Source organism: Lepidochelys olivacea (genome assembly GCF_965140295.1).
Source record: "Lepidochelys olivacea isolate rLepOli2 genome assembly, chromosome: 5".
NCBI lineage: Eukaryota > Metazoa > Chordata > Testudines > Cheloniidae > Lepidochelys > Lepidochelys olivacea.
In genome coordinates this window covers 93,172,502-93,194,260 of record NC_140415.1, presented here as the reverse complement: position 1 = coordinate 93,194,260, position 21,759 = coordinate 93,172,502, and the positions used below count along the sequence as shown (strand labels likewise).

At 41.3% G+C, this 21,759-nt stretch overlaps 1 protein-coding gene across 1 annotated transcript in view; it reads right to left on the bottom strand.

The window, feature by feature from the left end:
* Window positions 1–21,759, bottom strand: part of LOC311520862 (uncharacterized protein) — a 113,255-nt gene that overhangs the window by 13,015 nt on the left and 78,481 nt on the right. The window contains exons 10-13 of the mRNA XM_084628731.1: window positions 20,830–21,019; window positions 18,184–18,311; window positions 15,553–15,669; window positions 4,008–4,118 (exon numbers count right to left, since the gene is read on the bottom strand). Of these exons, the coding sequence (XP_084484857.1) occupies window positions 4,008–4,118; window positions 15,553–15,669; window positions 18,184–18,311; window positions 20,830–21,019 (546 nt within the window). The remainder of the gene's footprint in view (window positions 1–4,007; window positions 4,119–15,552; window positions 15,670–18,183; window positions 18,312–20,829; window positions 21,020–21,759) is intronic.

The following is a 21,759-nucleotide window of genomic DNA, read 5'->3' as shown; positions in this document are numbered from 1 at the left end:
TAAGGAGCTCAGACAAGTGTACCAGAAAACCAAAGAATCAAACGGACGCTCCAGGACAGAGCCCCAGACATGCCGCTTCTACGCTGAGCTGCATGCAATTCTGGGGAGGGGCCGCCACCACTACCCCACCCCTGTCTGTGGACTCCGATGATGGGGTACTCTCCGCCATTCCTGAGGATTTTGCGGATGGGGAAGATGAGGAGGAGGAGGACGAGCTTGAGGAGAACACAGCACACACTTCTTTCTGACAACCAGGATCTTTTTATCACCCTGACTGGAATACCCTCCCAACCCAACCAAGCCGGAGAAGGGACCTCTGGTGAGTGTACCTTTTAAAATATAATACGTGTTTTAAAATATAATACATGTTTTAAAAGCAAGCCTTTTTTAATGATTAATTTGCCCTGAGGATTTGGGATGCATTCGTGGCCAGTACAGCTACTGGAAAAGTCTGTTAACGTGTCTGGGGATGGAGCAGAAATCCTCCAGGAACATCTCCATGAAGCTCTCCTGGAGGTACTCTAAAAGCCTTTGTAGAAGGTTTCTGGGGAGAGCAGCCTTATTCTGTCCTCCATGGTAGAACACTTTACCACACCATGCTAGTAGCAAGTAATCTGGTATCATTGCATGACAAAGCCTGGCAGCGTATGGTCCTGGTATTTTCTGGCATTCAAGCAACATCCGTTCTTTATCTCTCTGTGTTATCCTCAGGAGAGTGATATCGTTCATGGTAACCTGGTTGAAATACGGGAATTTAATTAAGGGGACATTCAGAGGTGGCCGTTCCTACTGGGCTGTTTGCCTGTGGCTGAAAATAAATCCTCCCCACAGTTAACCAAGCAGTGGGGGGGGGCATTGGCGCTGAGCTGTTTGCGTTTGGCTAGCAGTGATCCTCCCTGATACCAGCAACACGGTGGGGGAAGGGGTAAAGCGATCATCCCAGAGAATTGGATGGGGGGGTTAATTTGGTTTCTGCTGCTGCACGTTAACACGAAAACCGTAGCACTAAATGGCCAACTCAACGGGCTTTGCTTGGTATGGGAAAGGAGGGCGCTGCTGTTATGAAGGTCGCAGAAGCCGAAAGACTATGGCTTACCATGGCTGCCTGCAAGCTGAATTCTGTTGCCCAGCACTGCGTGTGTGCTCTCTAACACCAAAGCTGCAGGCACTCAATATAAGATGCAAAATGCGACCTTGTACCAAAATCACATGTGCTATGTAACGTGAATAGTATTGTTCACCGTGAAAGAGTATAGCCATTGTTCTGTAAAATGTATCTTTTTAAATACTTCACTCACTTTTTTCTCCTCCTGCAGCTGCAAATGTTTCAAGCCTCCCTCCTCCGTCCCAAAGGCTATCTCAGATAAGGCAGCAAAAAAAAAAAACGCATGCGCGGTGAAATGTTCTCTGAGCTCATGCAGTCGTCCAGCACTGACAGAGCTCAGCAGAATGTGTGGAGGGACACAGTAGCACAGTACAGGAAAGCGGACAACCAACATGAGGACAGGAGGGACAATCAAGATGAGAGGTGGCGGCAGGAAGATCAGAGGAGGCAGGATGCAATGTTAGGGCTACTGCGGGATCAAACGGACATGCTCCGGCGTCTGGTGGAAGTTCAGGAATGGCAGCAGGATCACAGACTGCCGCCTCCTCACCCAGACACCCAAGAACGCAGTGGGGGGAGGCTCCGGGAATCCAACCACTCCACCCCAGTGGACAGCCTAAGCAACAGAAGCCTGTCATTCAACAAGTTTTGAAGTGGCCTTTTCCTTCCCTCCTACCTCCTCCCATACCCCACCCAAGCTACCTTGTGAGTTATCTCCCTATTTTTATAATCAATTAATAAAGAATACATGGTTTTTAAATGATAGTGACTTTATTTCCTTTGCAGGCAAGCTGTGATTGAAGAGGGGAGGGCGGGTGGCTTACAGGGAATTTAGAGGCAACCAAGGGGGTGGGTTTTCATCAAGGAGAAACAAACAGAAGTGTCACACAGTACCCTGGCCAGTCATGAAACTGGTTTTCAAAGCTTCTCTGATGTGCAGCGCTTCCTGCTGAGCTCTTCTAATTGCCCTAGTGTCTGGCTGCGCGTATTCAGTGGCCAGACGATTTGCCTCAACCTCCCAACCTGACATAAACACCTCCCCTTACTCTCACAGCGATTGTGGAGCACACAGCAAGTAGCAATAATAATGGGAATATTGGTTTCGCTGAGGTCTGAGTGAGTCAGTAAACTGCGCCAGCGACCCTTTAAATGTCCAAATGCACACTCTACCACCATTCTGCACTTGCTCAGCCTATAGTTGAACAGCTCCTTACTACTGTCCAGGGTGCCTGTGTACAGTTTCATGAGCCAGGGCATTAAGGGGTAGGCTGGGTCCCCAAGGATAACTATAGGCATTTCAACATCCCCAGCAGTTATTTTCTGGTCTGGAAAGTAAATCCCCTCCTGCAGCCGTTTAAACAGACCAGAGTTTCTGAAGGCGCAAGCGTCATGAACCTTTCCCGGCCATCCCACGTTGATGTTGATGAAACGTCCCTTGTGATCCACCAGTGCTTGTAGCACCACTGAAAAATACCCCTTGCGGTTTATGTACTGGCTGCCCTGGTGGTCCGGTCCCAAGATCGGGATATGCGTTCTGTCCATAGCCCCACCACAGTTAGGGAATCCCACTGCAGCAAAGCCATCTACTATGACTTGCACATTTCCCAGCATCACTACCTTTGATAGCAGCAGCTCAATGATTGCGTTGGCTACTTGCATCACAGCAACCCCCACAGTAGATTTGCCCACTCCAAATTGATTACCGACTGACCGGTAGTGGTCTGGCATTGCAAGCTTCCACAGGGCTATTGCCAATTGCTGCTCTCATCTTGGTATTCTCGTGCTTCAGGGCAGGAGAAAGCATCACAAAGTTCCATGGAAGTGCCCTTACGCAAGCGAAAGTTTTGGAGCCACTGGGAGTCATCCCAAACCTGCAACACTATGCGGTCCCACCAGTCTGTGCTTGTTTCCCGGGCCCAGAATCGGCACTCCACGGCATGAGCCTGCCCCATTAACACCATGATCTCCAAATTGCCAGGGACCACAGTTTTAGAGAAATCTGTGTTCATGTCCTCATCACTCTCATCACAGTGCTGCTGTCGTCTCCTCGCCTGGTTTTTCAGGTTCTGGTTCTGCATAAACTGCACGATAATGCGCAAGGTGTTTACAATAGTCATAACTGCTGCGGTGAGCTGAACAGGCTCCATGCTTGCCGTGCTATGGCGTCTGCTCAGGCAATCCAGGGAAAAGGGCGCAAAATGATTGTCTGCCGTTGCTTTCACAGAGGGAAGGTTGACTGATGACATTTACCCATAACCACCCACAACAAATTTTTGGCCCCATCAGGCATTGGGAGCTCAGCCCAGAATTCCAGTGGGCAGCGGGGACTGCAGGATAGTGACCCACAGTGCACCACTCACAAAGTTGACACTTGCCACGGTACTGTGGACGCACACCGCCAAATTAACGTGCTTAGTGTGGAGGCACGCACTCGACTTTGTACAATCTGTTCCCAAAAATCAACTTCTGTAAAATTGGAGTAATTTCGTAATGTAGACAAGGCCTGAGTGTTTTCAGATGTAACAATGTTGATTTAAAAAAATACAATACAGGCTTATGTTCTGCAGATTACATTTCTCTTATTAGTGTTAAAAACACGGTAAATGGAAATAGACACCTGAAGTACTGTATGAAAAGTCACTGAGAGTTGCATCAGCCTCTGCAGTTTTTAAAAGCTATTTAAAAGGGCATGTAAAACATTTGAATACAGATATCTTAACAGCACCTATTATGAATGGAAAACATATATAAAAAAAAAACTTACTGTTGGCTGTAGATTCCCCATTAATTTATCAGGATCAAAGTCTATGTCTGATAGAATAGCTTAGTATTTCAGCCAAGCACTGACAGGATAAAGAAATAAATAAATAACCCCTCAGCTGTGTAAAGCCGAAGCTCTTACCTTTTACAGTTTTTGCAGAGTTTTTTAACTGCCTCCAGAGTAACATCCTTGCAGAAACTGAGCTTCACACATTCCAAGCTGATATGGCAGAAGCTGGCCAACAAGCAGACCCTTAAACCCAAGAGTAAAAAAAGAGATTAACTTCAAGTTCTGCGCAGGCTCTTGAAAAACACCTCTTTGTTCTCCACACAGAGACCTATAAATAAATTCTCAGAAAAATGTGGTCTCACTGCTAGAAAAATATAAGTATATATTGCATAAAGAAATATAAAAACATACATTCAGAGTTATATTTTATTTTCCCTGGTTTAGAAAAATAAAAGGAAGAAACATCCATACCGATAAAGCTGATGGAGCTTAAAAGCTCTGTCAGGGAAGTTGACAGAGTTCTAACCTCCTTGAAGCCAAACTTCTGATTATAGCTCTCAGTATTAGCAAAGGATACTACTCCATACTCCCAGTTTAAACAACTTAGTTGTAGGTCTTTAAAAAAATAATAATAATAAAAAAAAAGCATAGAGAGACTTCTGAGAGCATCCACCAACATGAACATTTCAAATTGTAAAGTGCAGTCATTTATGAGTTTAAAATTTTACTCATGATTCACTCATTTTCTGAAAGATGCCCTGAACCCTGCTCTGCCAGGGGACCTGCAGCTGGCCACTGTAACCTGAAAAGTGGGCTGCAATGACCAAGGAAGGGCCGGAGGGGGTGGGGGGGAAAGAGAGTACTAGGGTACTTGGGATACACACAGATGGAGCCTGCTCTGTATTACACTAGTCATAATTGTCTCACTTTTATCTTGTGCTCCCCCAGTCAGTTTGCTCTATATGCCTGCTGTGTCTCCTCTAATATTTGGGCCCAAAACCTCCCTGCATCCACATGGTTTTCAGTGCAGGATGGGGTCTTACACTGCAAGATCTTCAGGGCACATGCCATTTTTCATTGCATGTGTTTGTAACTGCATAGCATATCTGGTCCCCAAGTCCTAACTGTGGCCTCTAGGCGCTACAGCTATAAAAATAATAAATCCCTTAGCAGCATCCATCATCAGATTCCAATTGCAAATTAATGCTGCCCTCCGTTGGACGAGCCCTTGGAGAAGGCTGGCTGCACAAACACTGCCCTCCTCCACATTGGGCTGCAGATATCCTTTCTGATACAGATGGGTGCCATTTGATCTACATATGCACAAAATGCTGAAAAAGGATTGTTAAATGGCACATTCCTGGTGAAGAGCTGTTATGCATTCTAGAGATGTATAAATATACTAATCCCTGGGTGAAGATCAAGAACTCACTCTTCCTTCCAAAACTCCCCCTAAAAATAGATTGAAACCTCAGGAGAATAAAAGTTTTGGGTGCTCTTAGCATCTCTACTCTCAGTAGCATTTAGTAACTGAGATTGTGCCCGTGTGTATGACTAGTGGAAGCATGGGGTAAAATCCTAGCCCACAGAAATCAATGGCAGTTTTGCCATTGAATTCAATGGAGCCAGGATTCCACCCCAGAGACTAAACTTCACAATCTTGAGTAAAAGGATATTTTCCTCTTAGGAGACAAAAAATCGTCCATTAGATTCCACTAATTGATCTAAAAAGAGGCATTTCTGCTGCAGTTTTGAGCAACTTGTTAATTTATGACATCTACTTGTTCATTATTTTCCAAATGTAAGCATGAGAAGATTAAAATCTTGCATACTATACATTTAGGTTTGAAAGGAATAGGTTGGGGTTTTTTTGTTTTTTTTTTAAATTGGTAAATGTTGGTAAGATTTCACATTATACTAACAAACCAATGAAAAATATTTCCATCAATAACCAAAATTATCAAAAGATAGACAATGTAAAAAAAATACTGCTTTATTAAACTTAAGAGTTTGATTTAAGGATATTTACTTTGTATATTTTGACTTGTGATGACAATTTGTTCTATGCAAGATCTCACTCTTCATAGGCAACTTCTTGTCATAAGAGATCACTCTAAATATCACTAAACGAAGGCAAGATCATCATCTGTCCTTTGCATTTGTGCAGAAGAGTAAAGGAGCTGGTCACAGCAAAGGAAGAGATCAACCTCTGCAGGCCCACTACTCACACTAAATGAGTGGGCTGGCACAAATAGGGAAAAAGTGGAGTGGTGACTCAGTCTCTTCCCTTATGCACCAGCAAGTACAGCTAAGCTCGTTTGGAGGACAATGCCTGGTAAACAGACAGCATGGAATACTTCCCTCTGGAACAAAGTGGAAACCAGGGAATGAACTGTAACTTCGAAAGTCTTGGGAAGATTGTCACTGGTCTACTGCTAGACTACATGCCCCCTCTAACTCAGTCAGGGCAGATTGTGTCAAAAGCTAGTCCACAGACAGTACAATTCCATGTCACCTATATTAGGAGACTACTATCAAGCAAATGTGTTTTTTTGTAAGTCTCGAATGGTTACTTAAAACAGGTTTCACTGTAGGATAAAATATTGGAACGGCAACTTAATCCTATTTATAAATAACTAATGTTTTCTTTCATCCTCATTCAATATTAAAATAGCACAGACTAATATGATAAAACAAACTCTGTTAGTAATTAAAGGGTTGGGAATGTTCCGTCCATATAATTGATTGATGAGGCATAGCTAACTAACATGTACTCTTTGGGTCTGACGCTACTAGGTGTTGAGCTCTTCCTCAGAGTCAATGGACAGCAGGAGGACGACAACAGACAGTGGAGGGAACCCAGTGCTATGAAGTTGCATCAAAATTACTGCTATAATTTATACAACAGTAGCAAGCTACATATAATTACTAAAAGGCCAGCAACAAGGACAAAGGCACTGTAATCCTCTTGGATCACAGAAGAAAGAATACTAAAAATCTGAATCAACTGGACATTTTATTTAAAATATCAGAGTAGTATATAAATGGACAGAAACAAACTAGATATTCCTGTAGAACTGAACTATATTAAAGAAACATAAAAGCCAACAAAATGGAGACATTGCTAGAAAACACAATGCAGAATCTTAATGCATTGAATCTATGATTCAGGACTGGAAATTGAAAATGTACTTAAAACGCTCTTCAGTTCTTTAGCCTATTCTCCTCTCTGTTTTAATTAGCAGGCTTTTAACCTCTGAAAACATGGAGATGTGATGAAAAGAGAGCACCCACATTACACCTGCTGGCAAAATATCTGTTATCATGGAGCTTTGTAGTCTCTGACGCACATCAACTCCATCAGTGAGGCCATCTTCTTTTTAAATGTAGATATTTTTCTAATTGAAAAACAGACCTGATTTGTTACAATCATATGAAAGTCTATGTCTATAATACAGGAAATATGACCATAATGAGTCAGATGCCGCTCCTTGTTTCACTATAAATGTATAAACAAAAACAGAAATTTTTATAATTGAATCATACAAACCTAGTATTCATGTATGAGTTACATATTCTCAGTTGTTACAAAATGTAACCCCCCACCCCATCACACAGAGACACACTTCATTTAAATTATTGTTCCTGGGTTTTCTAGCCACAGAATAACACAAAGATGTGTAATGGAAACATGGAAAGCCAGCCGGAGAAAATAAATGTAACAACAAAAAGATGCCTTGTTTAAAGTGTGCTATGTAAGTAAATTGTACTGTTATGTACGCTTATGTATGATTGGACCAGATCCTTTTCCTATGGTAAAGCATAAGGGAATGGGCTGAGGGAAGAAAAAATCCACAGGAATCCCCTCACGAAGATTCCCCCATATCATACTATCAGGGAAGCTGGGTTTATTCCTCCTCTTCCTCCTTGTGTAAGGAGACATATGACCCACACAGTTAACCCTGTGGATCACCCCTGTTGAGGCTCTGTGCTTTTGTGGATTTACGGCTCCCAACAACCTGGTCTCTGCCCTTGGTCTCTGCTAACCCAGTTATGCTCTGGAAGGGGAAATTCTGTCAATGGGTCTGGGGCCCAATCTCCTCCCTTATTATTTAACATAGATTTGATGATTTGCACCCTCAGGTCTAGAATCAAGGGAATCAATTTGCCATGACTTCCCACCCCATAACACAAACTGTGGAAAATCTTACAACATGGGCTGCCTTGCCAGGGTCAACTAGTTAGCCGAAAGGGTTTGTATATAGCTGTGATCAATGAAGCCAGCCAGCCAGCTATAAAGTCCCTCTTGGTGGCTGCTTGCTTTACCTGTAAAGGGTTAAAAAGTCCCCCAAGTAAAGAAAAGGGAGTGGGCACCTGACCAAAAGAGCCAATGGGAAGGCTAGAACTTTTTAAAATGGGAGAAAAGCTTTCCCTTTGTCTCTGTTGTTCTCTCTGGGCTGAAGAGACGGAGGCAGCTGGAATGCCGCGTAAAGTTTGGACCAGGTATGAAAATTCATCGTCCATAAGAATTCATTTACCTTTTTTAAGAACAGGATTGGATTTTGTGTCCTTAAGAGGTTTGTGCATATGTTTAATTACTTGGTGGCAACAGCTGATTTCCTTTTTTTTTTTTCCCCTCAGCTCTTCCTAGGAAGCGGGGTGAAAGGGCTTGAAGGTACTCCACAGGAAGGAATTCCCAAGTGTTCCTTCCTGGGTTCTCAAAAGGGCGGTGGTTTTTTTGCACTTGGGTGGTGGCAGCATCTACATCCAAGGTCAGAGAGAAGCTGTGACCTTGGGAGTTTAATACCAGCCTGGAGTGGCCAGGCCAGTATTAATTTTTTTAGAATCCTTGCAAGCCGCCATCTTCTGCGCTCAAAGTGCCAGAGTGGGGAATCAAACTTGACAATAGCAGAACCCATTAATAACAAAAGCCAAAAAAGCCCTTTTGTTTTAGGCAGTACAAAGACAGAGAAAGTTGAAGAGGGGAGCTGAAAAGTCCATATCCTACAACACCCAATTCTCTGGCATTTTCAAAATCCTGTGTATGGCTGTGCAGTAGATTTAATAAGCATTAGAAAAAATTCCCTCTGCAACTGTGTATGAGGGAATGGCTCAGAGATCCAATTCCTGACAAACCTAAAGACTATGTATATAAATATTTTTTAACATACTTGTTCGTCCTGTTGGGGGCATCTCCTTTCTACCAGAATTAGGGGGCTTCATACTTTTTCAGTGACTTTTTTTCTATGCCCCTCTTTTCTCAGGATATGTCTAGACTTCGAATTGGAGGTGTAACTTCCAATTTGAGAGGACACACCTACACTAGCTCTCATAGCCCCCATGGCCTAAGCAACAGGTGGAGCTAGATGTCCCAAGTACGTATCCATCGGAGATGCAAGGCACATACCTGGGACCATTAGCCACTCATGTGGCCGTGGCTACTCTCTGTTTTTACCACTAACACGTTTGGAGCTTGCATGGGTATGTCTCCTTGAGCTGGAATTTACACCTCCAGCTCAAAGTCTAGAGGTACCCTCAGAGATAGCTGGATTAAATCGCACAAAGAATAAAGATTAAGCTGTCAAGGTTCCTCCCCCACTCTGAACTCTAGGGTACAGATGTGGGGACCTGCATGAAAAACCTCCTAAGCTTATCTTTACCAGCTTAGGTCAAAACTTCCCCAAGGTACAAAATATTACCCCCGTTATCCTTAGACTGGCCGCTACCACCACCAAACTAATACTGGTTACTGGGGAAGAGCTGTTTGGACGCGTCCTTCCCCCCAAAATACTTCCCAAAACCTTGCACCCCACTTCCTGGACAAGGGTTGGTAAAAAGCCTCACCAATTTGCCTAGGTGACTACAGACCCAGACCCTTGGATCTTAAGAACAATGAACAATCCTCCCAACACTTGCACCCCCCCTTTCCTGGGAAATGTTGGATAAAAAGCCTCACCAATTTGCATAGGTGACCACAAACCCAAACCCTTGGATCTGAGAACAATGAAAAAGCATTCAGTGTTTTACAAGAAGACTTTTAATAAAAAATAGAAGTAAATAGAAATAAAGAAATCCCCCCTGTAAAATCAGGATGGTATATATCTTACAGGGTAATTAGATTCAAAAACATAGAGAACCCCTCTAGGCAAAACCTTAAGTTACAAAAAAGATACACAGACAGAAATAGTTATTCTATTCAGCACAATTCTTTTCTCAGCCATTTAAAGAAATCATAATCTAACACATACCTAGCTAGATTACTTACTAAAAGTTCTAAGGCTCCATTCCTGTTCTGTCCCTGGCCAAGACGACTACAGACAGACACAGACCCTTTGTTTCTCTCCCTCCTCCCAGCTTTTGAAAGTATCTTGTCTCCTCATTGGTCATTTTGGTCAGGTGCCAGCGAGGTTACCTTTAGCTTCTTAACCCTTTACAGGTGAGAGGAGCTTTCCCCTGGCCAGGAGGGATTTCAAAGGGGTTTACCCTTCCCTTTATATTTATGACATAAGCCATTTGGGCTTAAAGTATAACTTGAATTTTTAACATTCTCTTTTTTAAATGGATCTTAGAGGTCATAGGTTATTCAGTTTTTGCACATTTCCCCATATACTGAACTTCTCACTGAATTTAAAACAATGTAGTTTAAAAGAAAGAACAAAAGAAAGAAAAAACCCAAAGGTGGTGGATTCAAATCAGGACATTTCTTAGACTGTAAGTTACATGAAGTAAGATAGCCATACAGCCAGTGGCCAAATTCATTTCATGAAGAGCCCAAAGAGCCTAGAGTTGGAAGGCTCTGTATCCCATTACCACTTCCCTATGGCATCCAGGTCCTCTACCCGGGGATTCCCAAACAATGGCTCACAGACTATGTAGCGAGGCGATGACTCACCGGTGCAGCGCCTCCTGCTGGTCGTCTCAGGAATTAGCTCTTTCCAGCCTCCAGAGCGCCCTCTGCAGGCCGGTGTCTCACCAGCCGCTGGCCCCATGTCCCTCCCAGACCCTGGTGCCTCCTCACCCTGGGGTGCTGCCCCCTGGCAGTGTCCTCACACTCTGGGTCTCCCGTCCCAGGGGAACCCCCAACCCTCTAAAACCACCTTGCCTCAGTGGCTACTGCCAGTCATCATCTAGCCACTGCTTACTGGGGCAGACTGAAGTCTGTAATGGCCACTCATCACAGTCAAGGGGTTAGGACCTGCTGCTTTTGCCTATCTCTGGGCTGCCCCTCTGCAACCCCAGTACCTGTGTAGGCCTTCACCAAGGCCTCCAGCCTGGGGTTTTACCAGGCGGGAGCTCCCCTTGCCTTTGCCCTTGCCCTTCCCCCGCCCCACCCTGCTCTGCTCTGCTCAGGCACCTTCAGCTCCCAGGCAGCCGGCCCTTCTCCCTCTAGGGCTAGAGTAAAACTCCTCCATCTTCTGGCCCACAGCCCTCTTATAAGGGCCAGCTGTGGCCTGATTGGGGCATGGCCCCAGCTGTGGCAGCTTCCCCCAAGCAGCTTAGCTGTTCCCAGACACAGCCCTCTTCAGGGCTGCTTTTAACCCCTTCAGGGCCGGAGCGGGGTAGCCACCCCGCTACAGACTAGTCTGTGAAGAAGGGATTGGTCATATGATTCTTTCTTCCCTCCTTGTTTCTGGCTGGAACATTACATTAAAAGAAACTAAACATACATAATCAATATCCTAATGTTTTCCATATAAGCAGTTGCTGTAATTGCCACAAGGAAGTTGTGATTGTGACGAGGAGGGAAGAGGATTCTGCACAGTTGGTAATGGCACACTCTCTATTAAAATCTGTTCCACACTCTGCCTTTTAACAACATCAAAATAGATTAACATTAGCAATTTATAGTAGAGAGAAATTCTTCAGCTATTGACAGCTTAGGAAAATGAAATCGCCTACTCTAACACAATAATGAAATCCTTGACACTCTGGGACAAATGTTTAAAGAGTGCAGTTCAACCACTGTGTTGAAGCAAGAACATGTTTGCTCCTTTATAAAAAAAAATGTCCTCTGTATGTAATCGTATCTCTCGTTCTCCTCACACACTACTCCCTGAAACAATATTTACCTGTCCCTAAAGTGATGACATTGAAAACCAGAGAAGGGAGCAGCAAAGAATTTCAAACCTTCACAGGAAATTAAAATGGGAGGGTACTTGTAATGAATGGCTGCAATAATTATCAAATGTCTCGTTTTGCTTAGGTGTTTAATCAACAGCAGCAAAACTGGAGCAGACTTATGTTGAAGTGCTCTTGTTCCACTGGAATATCAGTACTTCAAAAGATGATATACGCAACACAAGCAGTAACACTGGAGTGTTTTTTTTGACTGATGTACTAGATAGATAAGGCAGCAAAGAAGAGGTTAAATTTCAATTAGAAGAAACAAATACAAATCTAAGTGGGTCACAGGTTACAATTAATATCTAGCTTGTTCTAGCCATCTGTAATTAACTGTTGGTTATGCCTAAGTCAGGGTTCTATGCGCAAGGCAACTTAGGGTGACCGGACAGCAAATGTGAAAAATTGGGACAAGGGGTGGGGGGTAATAGGAGCCTATGTAAGAAAGACCCAAACTAGGGACTGTCCCTATAAAATTGGGACATCTGGTCACCCTCAGATAACTGTATAATGCAGTATCATTTAGCTCTGTTCTGATTTTCTCTCCTCAACAGGATACTAATACATACTCACATATATGGTAATTATGTGCCATTTGTCATAGTTCTATCTAATCTATACATATTTACATAGTACTTATTATAATAGTACTTAGACAACAGAGAAAAATATATTATACAAAAATATACCACTTTTCAAACCACACTCATTTCTTTTTAGTCCCCCACCCCCCAATTTATAGAAACCACAGACCCCTGATCTCCTGAGTCCCATGTGTGTACTGCAAAGCCAACACATGCACATGCCTATATACTGCAAGGCAACAACTGAAGGATGAAAACATATTGCTTTTATGGAATTCATGGTTTGCCCCTCTGTTTTTCAATAAGTCACTAAAATTTGGCATTTTGTTAATGAAAAGAGTTGTAGGGAGACTTAATAATTCCAACACTTCCCATATGCAAAAGCTTTAAGTTGTCACAGCGTCTCTGTGCTGTGAGGATGTGCTTTAAAACCTCATCCAAGAACAGATTCAGAGTTAACCATACAATACACATTTTTTTAAAAATAAAAAAGATAGATGGTTGAGACAATGTTGTTAATAGTTTTCCAGGAACATAATGATGCTGCTGGTAAACATTAAGGCAGTGGTTCTCAAACTTTTGTACTGGTGACCCCTTTCACATAGCAATCCTCTGAGTAACCCCCCTTATAAAATTAAAAACACTTTTAAATATATGTAACACTATTATAAATGCTGGAGGCAAAGCGGGGTTTGGGGTGGAGGCTGACAGCTCGCGACACCCCCATGTAATAACCTCGCGACCCCCGGAGCAGTCCTGACCTCGTTTGAGAACCCCTGCACTAAGGGGTTTATTCTGCTATCAATATCCAGATAGATCCCAGCAATAAGAAAATAAATATGGGACTTATGCCATCTGTATTTCAAGAGGCTATACTTCAATGTGTCTGACTACCACAAGACTTTTACAGTGGTGTCACTGCACTGTGTGAAAAGTCTGCTGCAGAATTTATACCAAAACCAAATCTACCAACCCTATGTTCAGAGTCTCTTGCCCTTCACGCGAGTCCTACAGGACAGGGTCCAGGCACAGTGTGTTCTTTCCCAGGAGCAAGTGCTCCTGCCAGGGCCCAAACTTTTTCTTTTAAACAGCCTAGATCCTTAAAAAGACATCACTGCCAGCCACTCTTGCCAAAAGTAACAGTTTGTCTGAAGTGTGGCAGATACTTCTCCTTCTCAAGGAAACTTATTAACCCTTTCCTCTCTGCTGGAGTGGCATATTTTCACCCTTTCACAGACTGCCACACACTCAATGAGGAAATCTCTCACATTGACGGAAGTCTTTGCAAATAGAAGATACTGGAACAACATACCAGCACATGCAAAGATACACACAAGCATGTCACCCTTCCTCCTATATATCTGACACATATGTACAAACAGAGCAAACATATTTCTAAGAGTGACTGCCAAATTTATGTGTCTAGAAAGGAATCTCCAATGTGGGTTTGTATGTGGGCAATTTGTATATACAGATCTTTATCTGCCCTATAAAAAGAATATAAAACATATATACATATATACACATAAATGAATATAAAAATATTTTGATTAATCTTAAAACCATTTGATACATGAAGAATTTCAGCAAGATGTTATGAAGCAGCTGGGGTTTTAATTCCAATTTTGAAACAAAAAATGTGGCTATCAATTTAATCAAGGCAATCACTTTAAACAATAAATTTTAAAATGTTCCCTATGCATCTGTAGTACTTAATACTTTGTTACCAACATAAGTAATGATGGGCATAAAATAGTTGAATGCCTGTACATCTCTGCACTGCAAATGCCATTACAATCTTAATGTTTGCAGCACCATGATATAGTATTTATCTCACACGTGGATTTGTGGTATTCCCTGCAATTACAGTGAAGAATATAACAAACACTGTGATAATTGCAAAGTGTGATTAGCATATGTCACTATTTTAGTGATGCCCAGTTATATATTCTTTACACAGAAGGGACTATACAGGTAACTAGCATGTTTGTTTTGATGATTAATGAATGATCATACTGAATATTGCAAATCCTACAAAAGAAGCAAAACGAGGTTGTTACACAGAAGACAGGGGGGGGAAAAGAGAGAGAATACCAAGTATTAAGTGATATCTGCTGAAGTTATATCTTACTGTTAGGATATAGATATTCAGGCCTGTCTGCAAAGGCCTGTACTTTAAGAATTTAGGGGTATTCTTATCACTTGGCTAGTTCTAGAGGTATAAAAGAAAGAATCAAAATCACTGTCTGCTGGTGTAAGGGCCTTCTCTTACTGTGACAGTTTGAGGCCCTGTTCTTAGGCTAAGGCCTTTGACTAAGCAGCAGAGGCAGCCATAAGCTAGGAAGCAAACAGTCACATCCTCACATTCCAAACTAGTCACATTGAAATAAGGTGCTATTGGGCTGTCAGGCACTATCAGGACAGGATTGTATTCCTATCACCTCCAGAGAAAGGGAAGTGCCTAGAAAATGTAAAGGGAAACTTAGTTTGATAGCATCCTGTCTGGCAAGAACTCACTTATCAATAGCTGGGATGTGAAATCCTCACTTCTGTATTGTTTTGTCATTATAGTTCCCACTTTGCTATTTTTTGTCTGTATAATCTCTGTCTGGTTCTGTGATTGTTTCTGTCTGCTGTATAATTAATTTTTCTGGGTGTAAACTAATTAAGGTGGTGGGATATAATTGGTTAGCTAATCATGTTACAATATGTTAGGATTGGTTAGTTTAATTTCAGTAGAATGATTGGTTAAGGTATAGCTAAGAATAATACTATATAAATTAGGGGCAAACAGGAAGTAAGTTGGGATTCGAAAATAAGGAAAAAGGAACTTGTATTTAAGCTTGCTGGAAGTTCACCCCAATAAACATCGAATTGTTTGCACCTTCGGACTTCGGGTATTGTTGCTCTCTGTTCATGCGAGAAGGACCAGGGAAGTGGGAGAGTGAAGGAATAAGCTCTCTAACACTTACCCTCTCTTGCTTGTTCCTGTAGAGCTCAGATCGAGGTAATAAAGTTGGCGGCAGCTCCCTGCCAAAGCTTGAATTCCTGTGTCAGTCACCCTTTTACAGCCACTGACATCAAGATACCTGTAGGTTTCAGAACAGATTACTACCAAGGAATATCTAACATTGGCACAGTAGTGTAAAGTGGTGAACAAGTTTTATTTTCAGGGATGATTTATAGAGCTTTACCCATTTATACTATTTTTAATAAATATACAGGTAACTCCAGAAAGCATAACAAAAAACCAGCTTGATTATTCAAAAAACTGCCCTTTCTAAATTCACTAATATTTCATTCCTTTTACTCCCAGGAAGCTCAAATTAAAAGAAAAGTGTTGTTACCTAAACGGTTTTCTTTATTCCACCATGGCAGTTTTCCTCTGGATTCAAAAAAGTATCACGTATTAATGTAATCTCCTCTCCCTACCCTCAACCTTTTTTTTAATATATAAACACTTTTAGAAACACAAATGTAATGATTTCTAGAATATGAAATGACTTAGGTCTCATTGAGAGTTATATCTAACAAGCTATAAGCATGTTGCCTCATTTGCATTCTAAGTGCAAGAACCACTCAGCTTGCTTGTGAGCTTCACGCCTAGATGGCCCATGAATGTCAATCTTATACCATAAGACCAAAACCTGATGGTGCGTATTCATTTATGAAATCTCACCAAGGATACATAATAAAACTGGGGGAGCTTTCAACTATGTCTCAGCTGAATGGGATTTTAGGCTACTAATTGACCAATTAGGAGGTAAAACTGTGGAATAATTACCAAGGCATGTCTTTATTAGAATATATATGCTATGTCAGAATTAATTTAATACCAAATCACTATATCAAATAGTACCATGAAATCTTGTTGTTTGTAAAAAGATTGTAGGAATATATTATCCTTGTAGTTCAATCAACTGTCATTAACCATTTGGAGACTACAGACATATGTAGTATCTACATGTCCTACGATTTCATTTGGCCAACAGCCTGGAATATGTTAGTGTTATAAGAGATTAATATAAAAGTAACGTTTCCTTTCATCTTTGATGTCCACATTTATCAGTGATTTGTGTGTTCAGCCAACCCATTGAACAGCACAGTCAACAGGTCTGCAGAAGCAGTGCTTAGATACTTCACCAGTGAGCAGAATAGAGATACCCAAGATAGATGGATAGAAGCCACTTCCATTGTTTCATCTCTTTCATGGACCTAGCCTATACTTGAGCCACTCAGAAGATTAAAGAGACCAGAGGTGAAATCCTGGCCTGACTGAAGTGAGGATTTCATGCCAGGGATGGAAGATCTAATTCTGCAATCCACAATAATTCATTTTCTGGTATTACATTCACTCAATCAGGCCCTAAATAAATTCTATAAAATCCTTATCGAGGTTTGCACTTGTATTCATTTATTTAAGTTCTTTTCTGAAGTGTTAGAACAAGAATAAATGGACACAAATCAGACGTCAAGAATTATAACATTCAAAAACCAGTCGAAGAACACTTCAATCTCCCTGGTCACTCGATTACAGACCTAAAAGTCGCAATATTATAACAAAAAAACTTCAAAAACAGGCTCCAACAAGAAACTGCTGAATTGGAATTAATTTGCAAACTGGACACCATTAAATTAGGCTTGAATAAAGAGTGGGAGTGGATGTGTCATTACAAAAAGTAAAACTATTTCCCCAGGTTTATTTTTCCCCCTACCGTTCCTCACATGTTCTTGTCAACTGCTGGAAATGGCCCATCTTGATTATCACTACAAAAGGTTTTTTGTTTTTTTCCCCCTCTCCTGCTGGTAATAGCTCACCTTAACTGATCACTCTCATTATAGTGTGTATGATAACACCCATTGTTTCATGTTCTCTGTGTATATATATATCTTCCTACTGTATTTTCCACTGCATGCATCCAATGAAGTGGGTTTTAGCCCACAAAAGCTTATGCTCAAATAAATGTTAGTCTCTAAGTTGCCGCAAGTACTCCTGTTCTTTTTTTGGAGAACAAGATGAGTATTCGGAGATATACAATATATAATTAAGATAAATTTCAAATTAACTGAATAACTTTCTAGCAATTCCACATTCACATACATTTTTTCTCTTATTGTAGAGTATTCCAGAATTCTACAGTATTGGTTCAAATGCTGCATATCTTGCCATAGGGGTACTACAGCACTATGATTGGTTACCGCAGAAAAGTGTACTCTCTTTTTAGTAGAAGAGGTTACTCTTATTCTGACTCATGAGTTTTATACATTTGAAAAGCAAGTGACAACATCCTTCTGTAAATCAAAATCACGTAACATGTGTATGTAGAAGTAATAGGTTTTTATTAAGCAATCTACTCTCAAAAGGCCACATATTTGCTTTGATCCACACCTGTAACATCCAATGGGAGCTGCACTTTGGATCCAGGGCAATTACAGTGTGGCTTACACAGCACCATTGCAATACTTTCTGTGAGCAAACCAAAGCTTCTGTTAGCTGGAATATCAATGAACCCAAAATCATCCTTTCTAAATGATAGAAATGCTTTAACTTTCAAATGCTAATTCATTTGCAAAAAGTTTCCTTTTAGTTTTCAAACTTGTACCTGATTGTTTGTAGGTAGGTGCTAATTTCCACTAGGCTTATATCAGTCACTTGTGAGCAGGAGCTGAGAACCAGACTCTCCAGTTTAGGACATTGGGTCACAATAAAGTGGACAACACGGTCTCTTACCTAGGACGCATCACACAAAGGGAAAAGAAATGCAAAAATTTCTTTCAGATATGAGCAACTGTCTGTCAAAAGCCCACAGAGATATTCGGTGGTAGCTAAAGAAATAAAATTAATTCTTTCAGTCATGTTATCAAACATTAGCTGTAAGCTAACAGAATTGGTGATATTATTTACATTATTCTCCAAAATGTGCTAGGCACTGCAGACACTTAGGAAGACATAGTCTCTGCTCCTTGGAGAACTTGCATGTCAAAAGAGTATACAATAATACAGGCACAGTGTTTGAGTCTGACGTTAAGCACATGTCTTGTTAGTTCCATTATATATATAGTTTGAGTTTATAGAGATGATGTGCCTGTATAATGCATCTCCTTCTCACAACCTTTGTCTGTTGTAGCTGTCTGGTGGTTCTGTATATTGACATAACCCTCAACTGCTTCCTTCACTCTTCCCATTTATCTTTGTGCCCTAACCTGGCCCACTCTCTCCCTTGCTCCTCCATTGCCCCTAATAAATACAGTAAGCTGCCCTCCCCTTCCACCAAACCCATCCTAGAACAGAGACATGGCCAAGCGAGAGAGACAAATAAACAACAGCCAATCAGAAGATGCCCACTTTAGTCTAAGTTTCAAGGGTGAGAGGGATCCTAGGCCTAGAGGCCCCAATAGCCAACTCCTGTCCCTGGAATCTGGGCTGGCTCTTAGTGCTCTCTCTCACCCATGTGGAGGAAGGAGACTGGAAACTCCTGTGGGGCATGGCCCTGATAGAACAAAGGAAATTAATAGTAAAACAACAGAAATAATAATAATAATAATAATAATGAAAATTTGTACAGATTCATGGGTTCTCCATCACACAGCTGGATCCATTTAACCACGTACATCTATGAAACCCATGGTATGATAACTTTACAAGATTGGGGGAGGTTCATTTAGTAGTAGTAGTAATTTATTTGTCATTTGTGTTGTGGTAGCACCTAGTGGCCTCAGTCTGACCGGCTTCCCTTAGGGCAGCTAGGCACTGTATATACATAGAGCAAATTACAGTCCCTGCTCAAGAGCATTTCTTTCCAAGCCGAAAGGTTCCAAGTGGGATTGAAGGGCTCTATCAATGTGAATGACCTAACTCCTCCAATGCTGAATGAGAAGATACAGAAAGTCTTGGATCTCAGCACTACAGCAGCTTTGGCCCACTTATGCAGGATGTTGTTAAATACTTTATTTATTTGGGGATCCAAGTAGCAAATAAAGGAAATGGGTGTTCTACATGGCCAGACACCATATTTCTTAATGAAAGTTTTTCCAACTCTAATTTCAGCTTGGGTTATTTACTTTATGATTTTTCTAATTTTGGTTTTCTTCAGTTTACTGCACTTGAATTTAACAGCTGCTCACTGAACTCTGTCCTTCCTCCATCTTCTCACCATCTTGGTCATTGTTTAAAAATCTCTGTATGTATTGATCTGGAATGGTTCTGTGGACTCTCAATAAGAGTTGCCCATTTTAGTGCCTCTCCTCAGCACCAATGTGATCCTGCTGACACGCCTTGTGACAAATTAAGTGTTATGGTTCTTAGCATAGGAATGTAGAAGATGTTGGACACTTTCCCAATACTTTTAAGGTTAGCTCTGTTATTAAGAAAAAAACTGAGTCAAATCCTGCTCAGTTTTGTGTAGTCATGTAAAGCCAAACAGCAGCAGGCACCCACCATGTGCCACAGAGAGGAAATTGGGGACAGCGAACAACATCAGCTACACAGAACAATGTCAGCTACCCATCAGTTACACAGAGCCTAAACATGGGAAAGGAGGGTCATTGTAAGTGCAGACACTGCTGTAGCCTAAAGGCTATGGTAGTTGCTGTGGGTATTTTGAAAACAGACATGAGTTTTAGCAAGTGCAGTGTTCCCTTCTATGATTTTTTATTCCAGGCCAGGACGTAGGGAGACCTCTGGGACACTACTAGAGGGAGGATCTGTCCCTTCTAAACTCCAGTTAAGTTACCTGTGCAAAGCCCAGCTACTCAGGCTTTGTACAGGGGACAAGTGTGAGAAGCTACTGTCTCTCTTACTGTTTAACTCATTTTGAATTTGTATTATATTTGATAATGGGGGGAGGGATAGTTCAGTGATTTGAGCACTGGCCTGCTAAACCCAGGGTTGTGAGTTCAATCCTGGAGGGGGCCATTTAGGGATCTGGGGCAAACATTGGGGACTGGTCCTGCTTTGAGCAGGGGGTTGGACTAGATGACCTCCTGAGGTCCCTTCCAACTCTGATATTCTATGATTCTTTAACCAAAATAATTGGCTATATGCATGTCTCACAACTAGGTGAAATGACCATAACATGTATATAAAAATGCTGTTTTCCTTCAATTACTTCACTTTGTCTAGAAAAGAACAGAGAATCTCACACATACCAGTGTGCATTTATTGATACAAATACCATAGACATCAATCAATCTGCTTCTAGTCGATTTAAAACCAATGAGAAAACAGTGAGAAATCAAAGTGTTCTTACCACATTGAGCCCAGATATATTGAGTATAGTTAGCTTTTTCAGACAATTCACTATCTTTGCCAAGCAGACATCAGTAACCTTGGGGACTCTGCCAATGTTCAGTGTCTGCAGATTTGGACACTCTCTAGCCATGGAACTTAGGCACTTGGTGGTAAGAGCATGGCAGCCAAATATTTCTAGTTTACTGAGACTGGGGGAAGACAGATGAGATTAATGAAAAAGTTAGTTCAATATCAACAGTGCAACACATACAAAAACCACAGCTTTGCATAAACTTGCTTATAAGATGTTTCAGTTTTCTTTCTCCTAAAGATAGTGGGCCTGATTCTGATCTCATTCCTGTGTAAATATTGGATAACTCTATTGAAGTAATTGGAATTAGACTTGTATAAAAGTGAGATCTGAATCAAGTCCTGTTATATTTGAAAACTTTAAGAAGCAACTAGGAATGGCTATCACATAAATTGATAAATAAAATCACTGATAAAATGCTTAAAAAAACCTAATAACAATGTTCATTTTCCCTACAAAATTGAGCAACAGATTGAAAATAATTCAGATAATCATATATTACCCTAAAAGTAACCCACTTTCAACATTTAAACCTATAGCATTCACTTCTGACTTTTCTAACTCCAGCTGAGCACATAGCATCCATTCAACAAAGTAGTGTAATACACAGGAATAACACAGGTGATCATGTCTCCCTCTTGTGGCTGATCCCAGCAAGTATAGGAGCCTGCTAATTAGCAAAAGCTAATTAAGAGAGATCCCTACTTTGTCAAGCACCATTAAACACAAGAGCCTTTCATTTTCTTATTGTTGATGATGACATGCCCTAAAAACCAGGAAACTCCAATCTTCAGACATTTCAACCAATAACATAGAGGGACGGTTGACTCCCCATAATACAGTTCTGGTATAATTTGG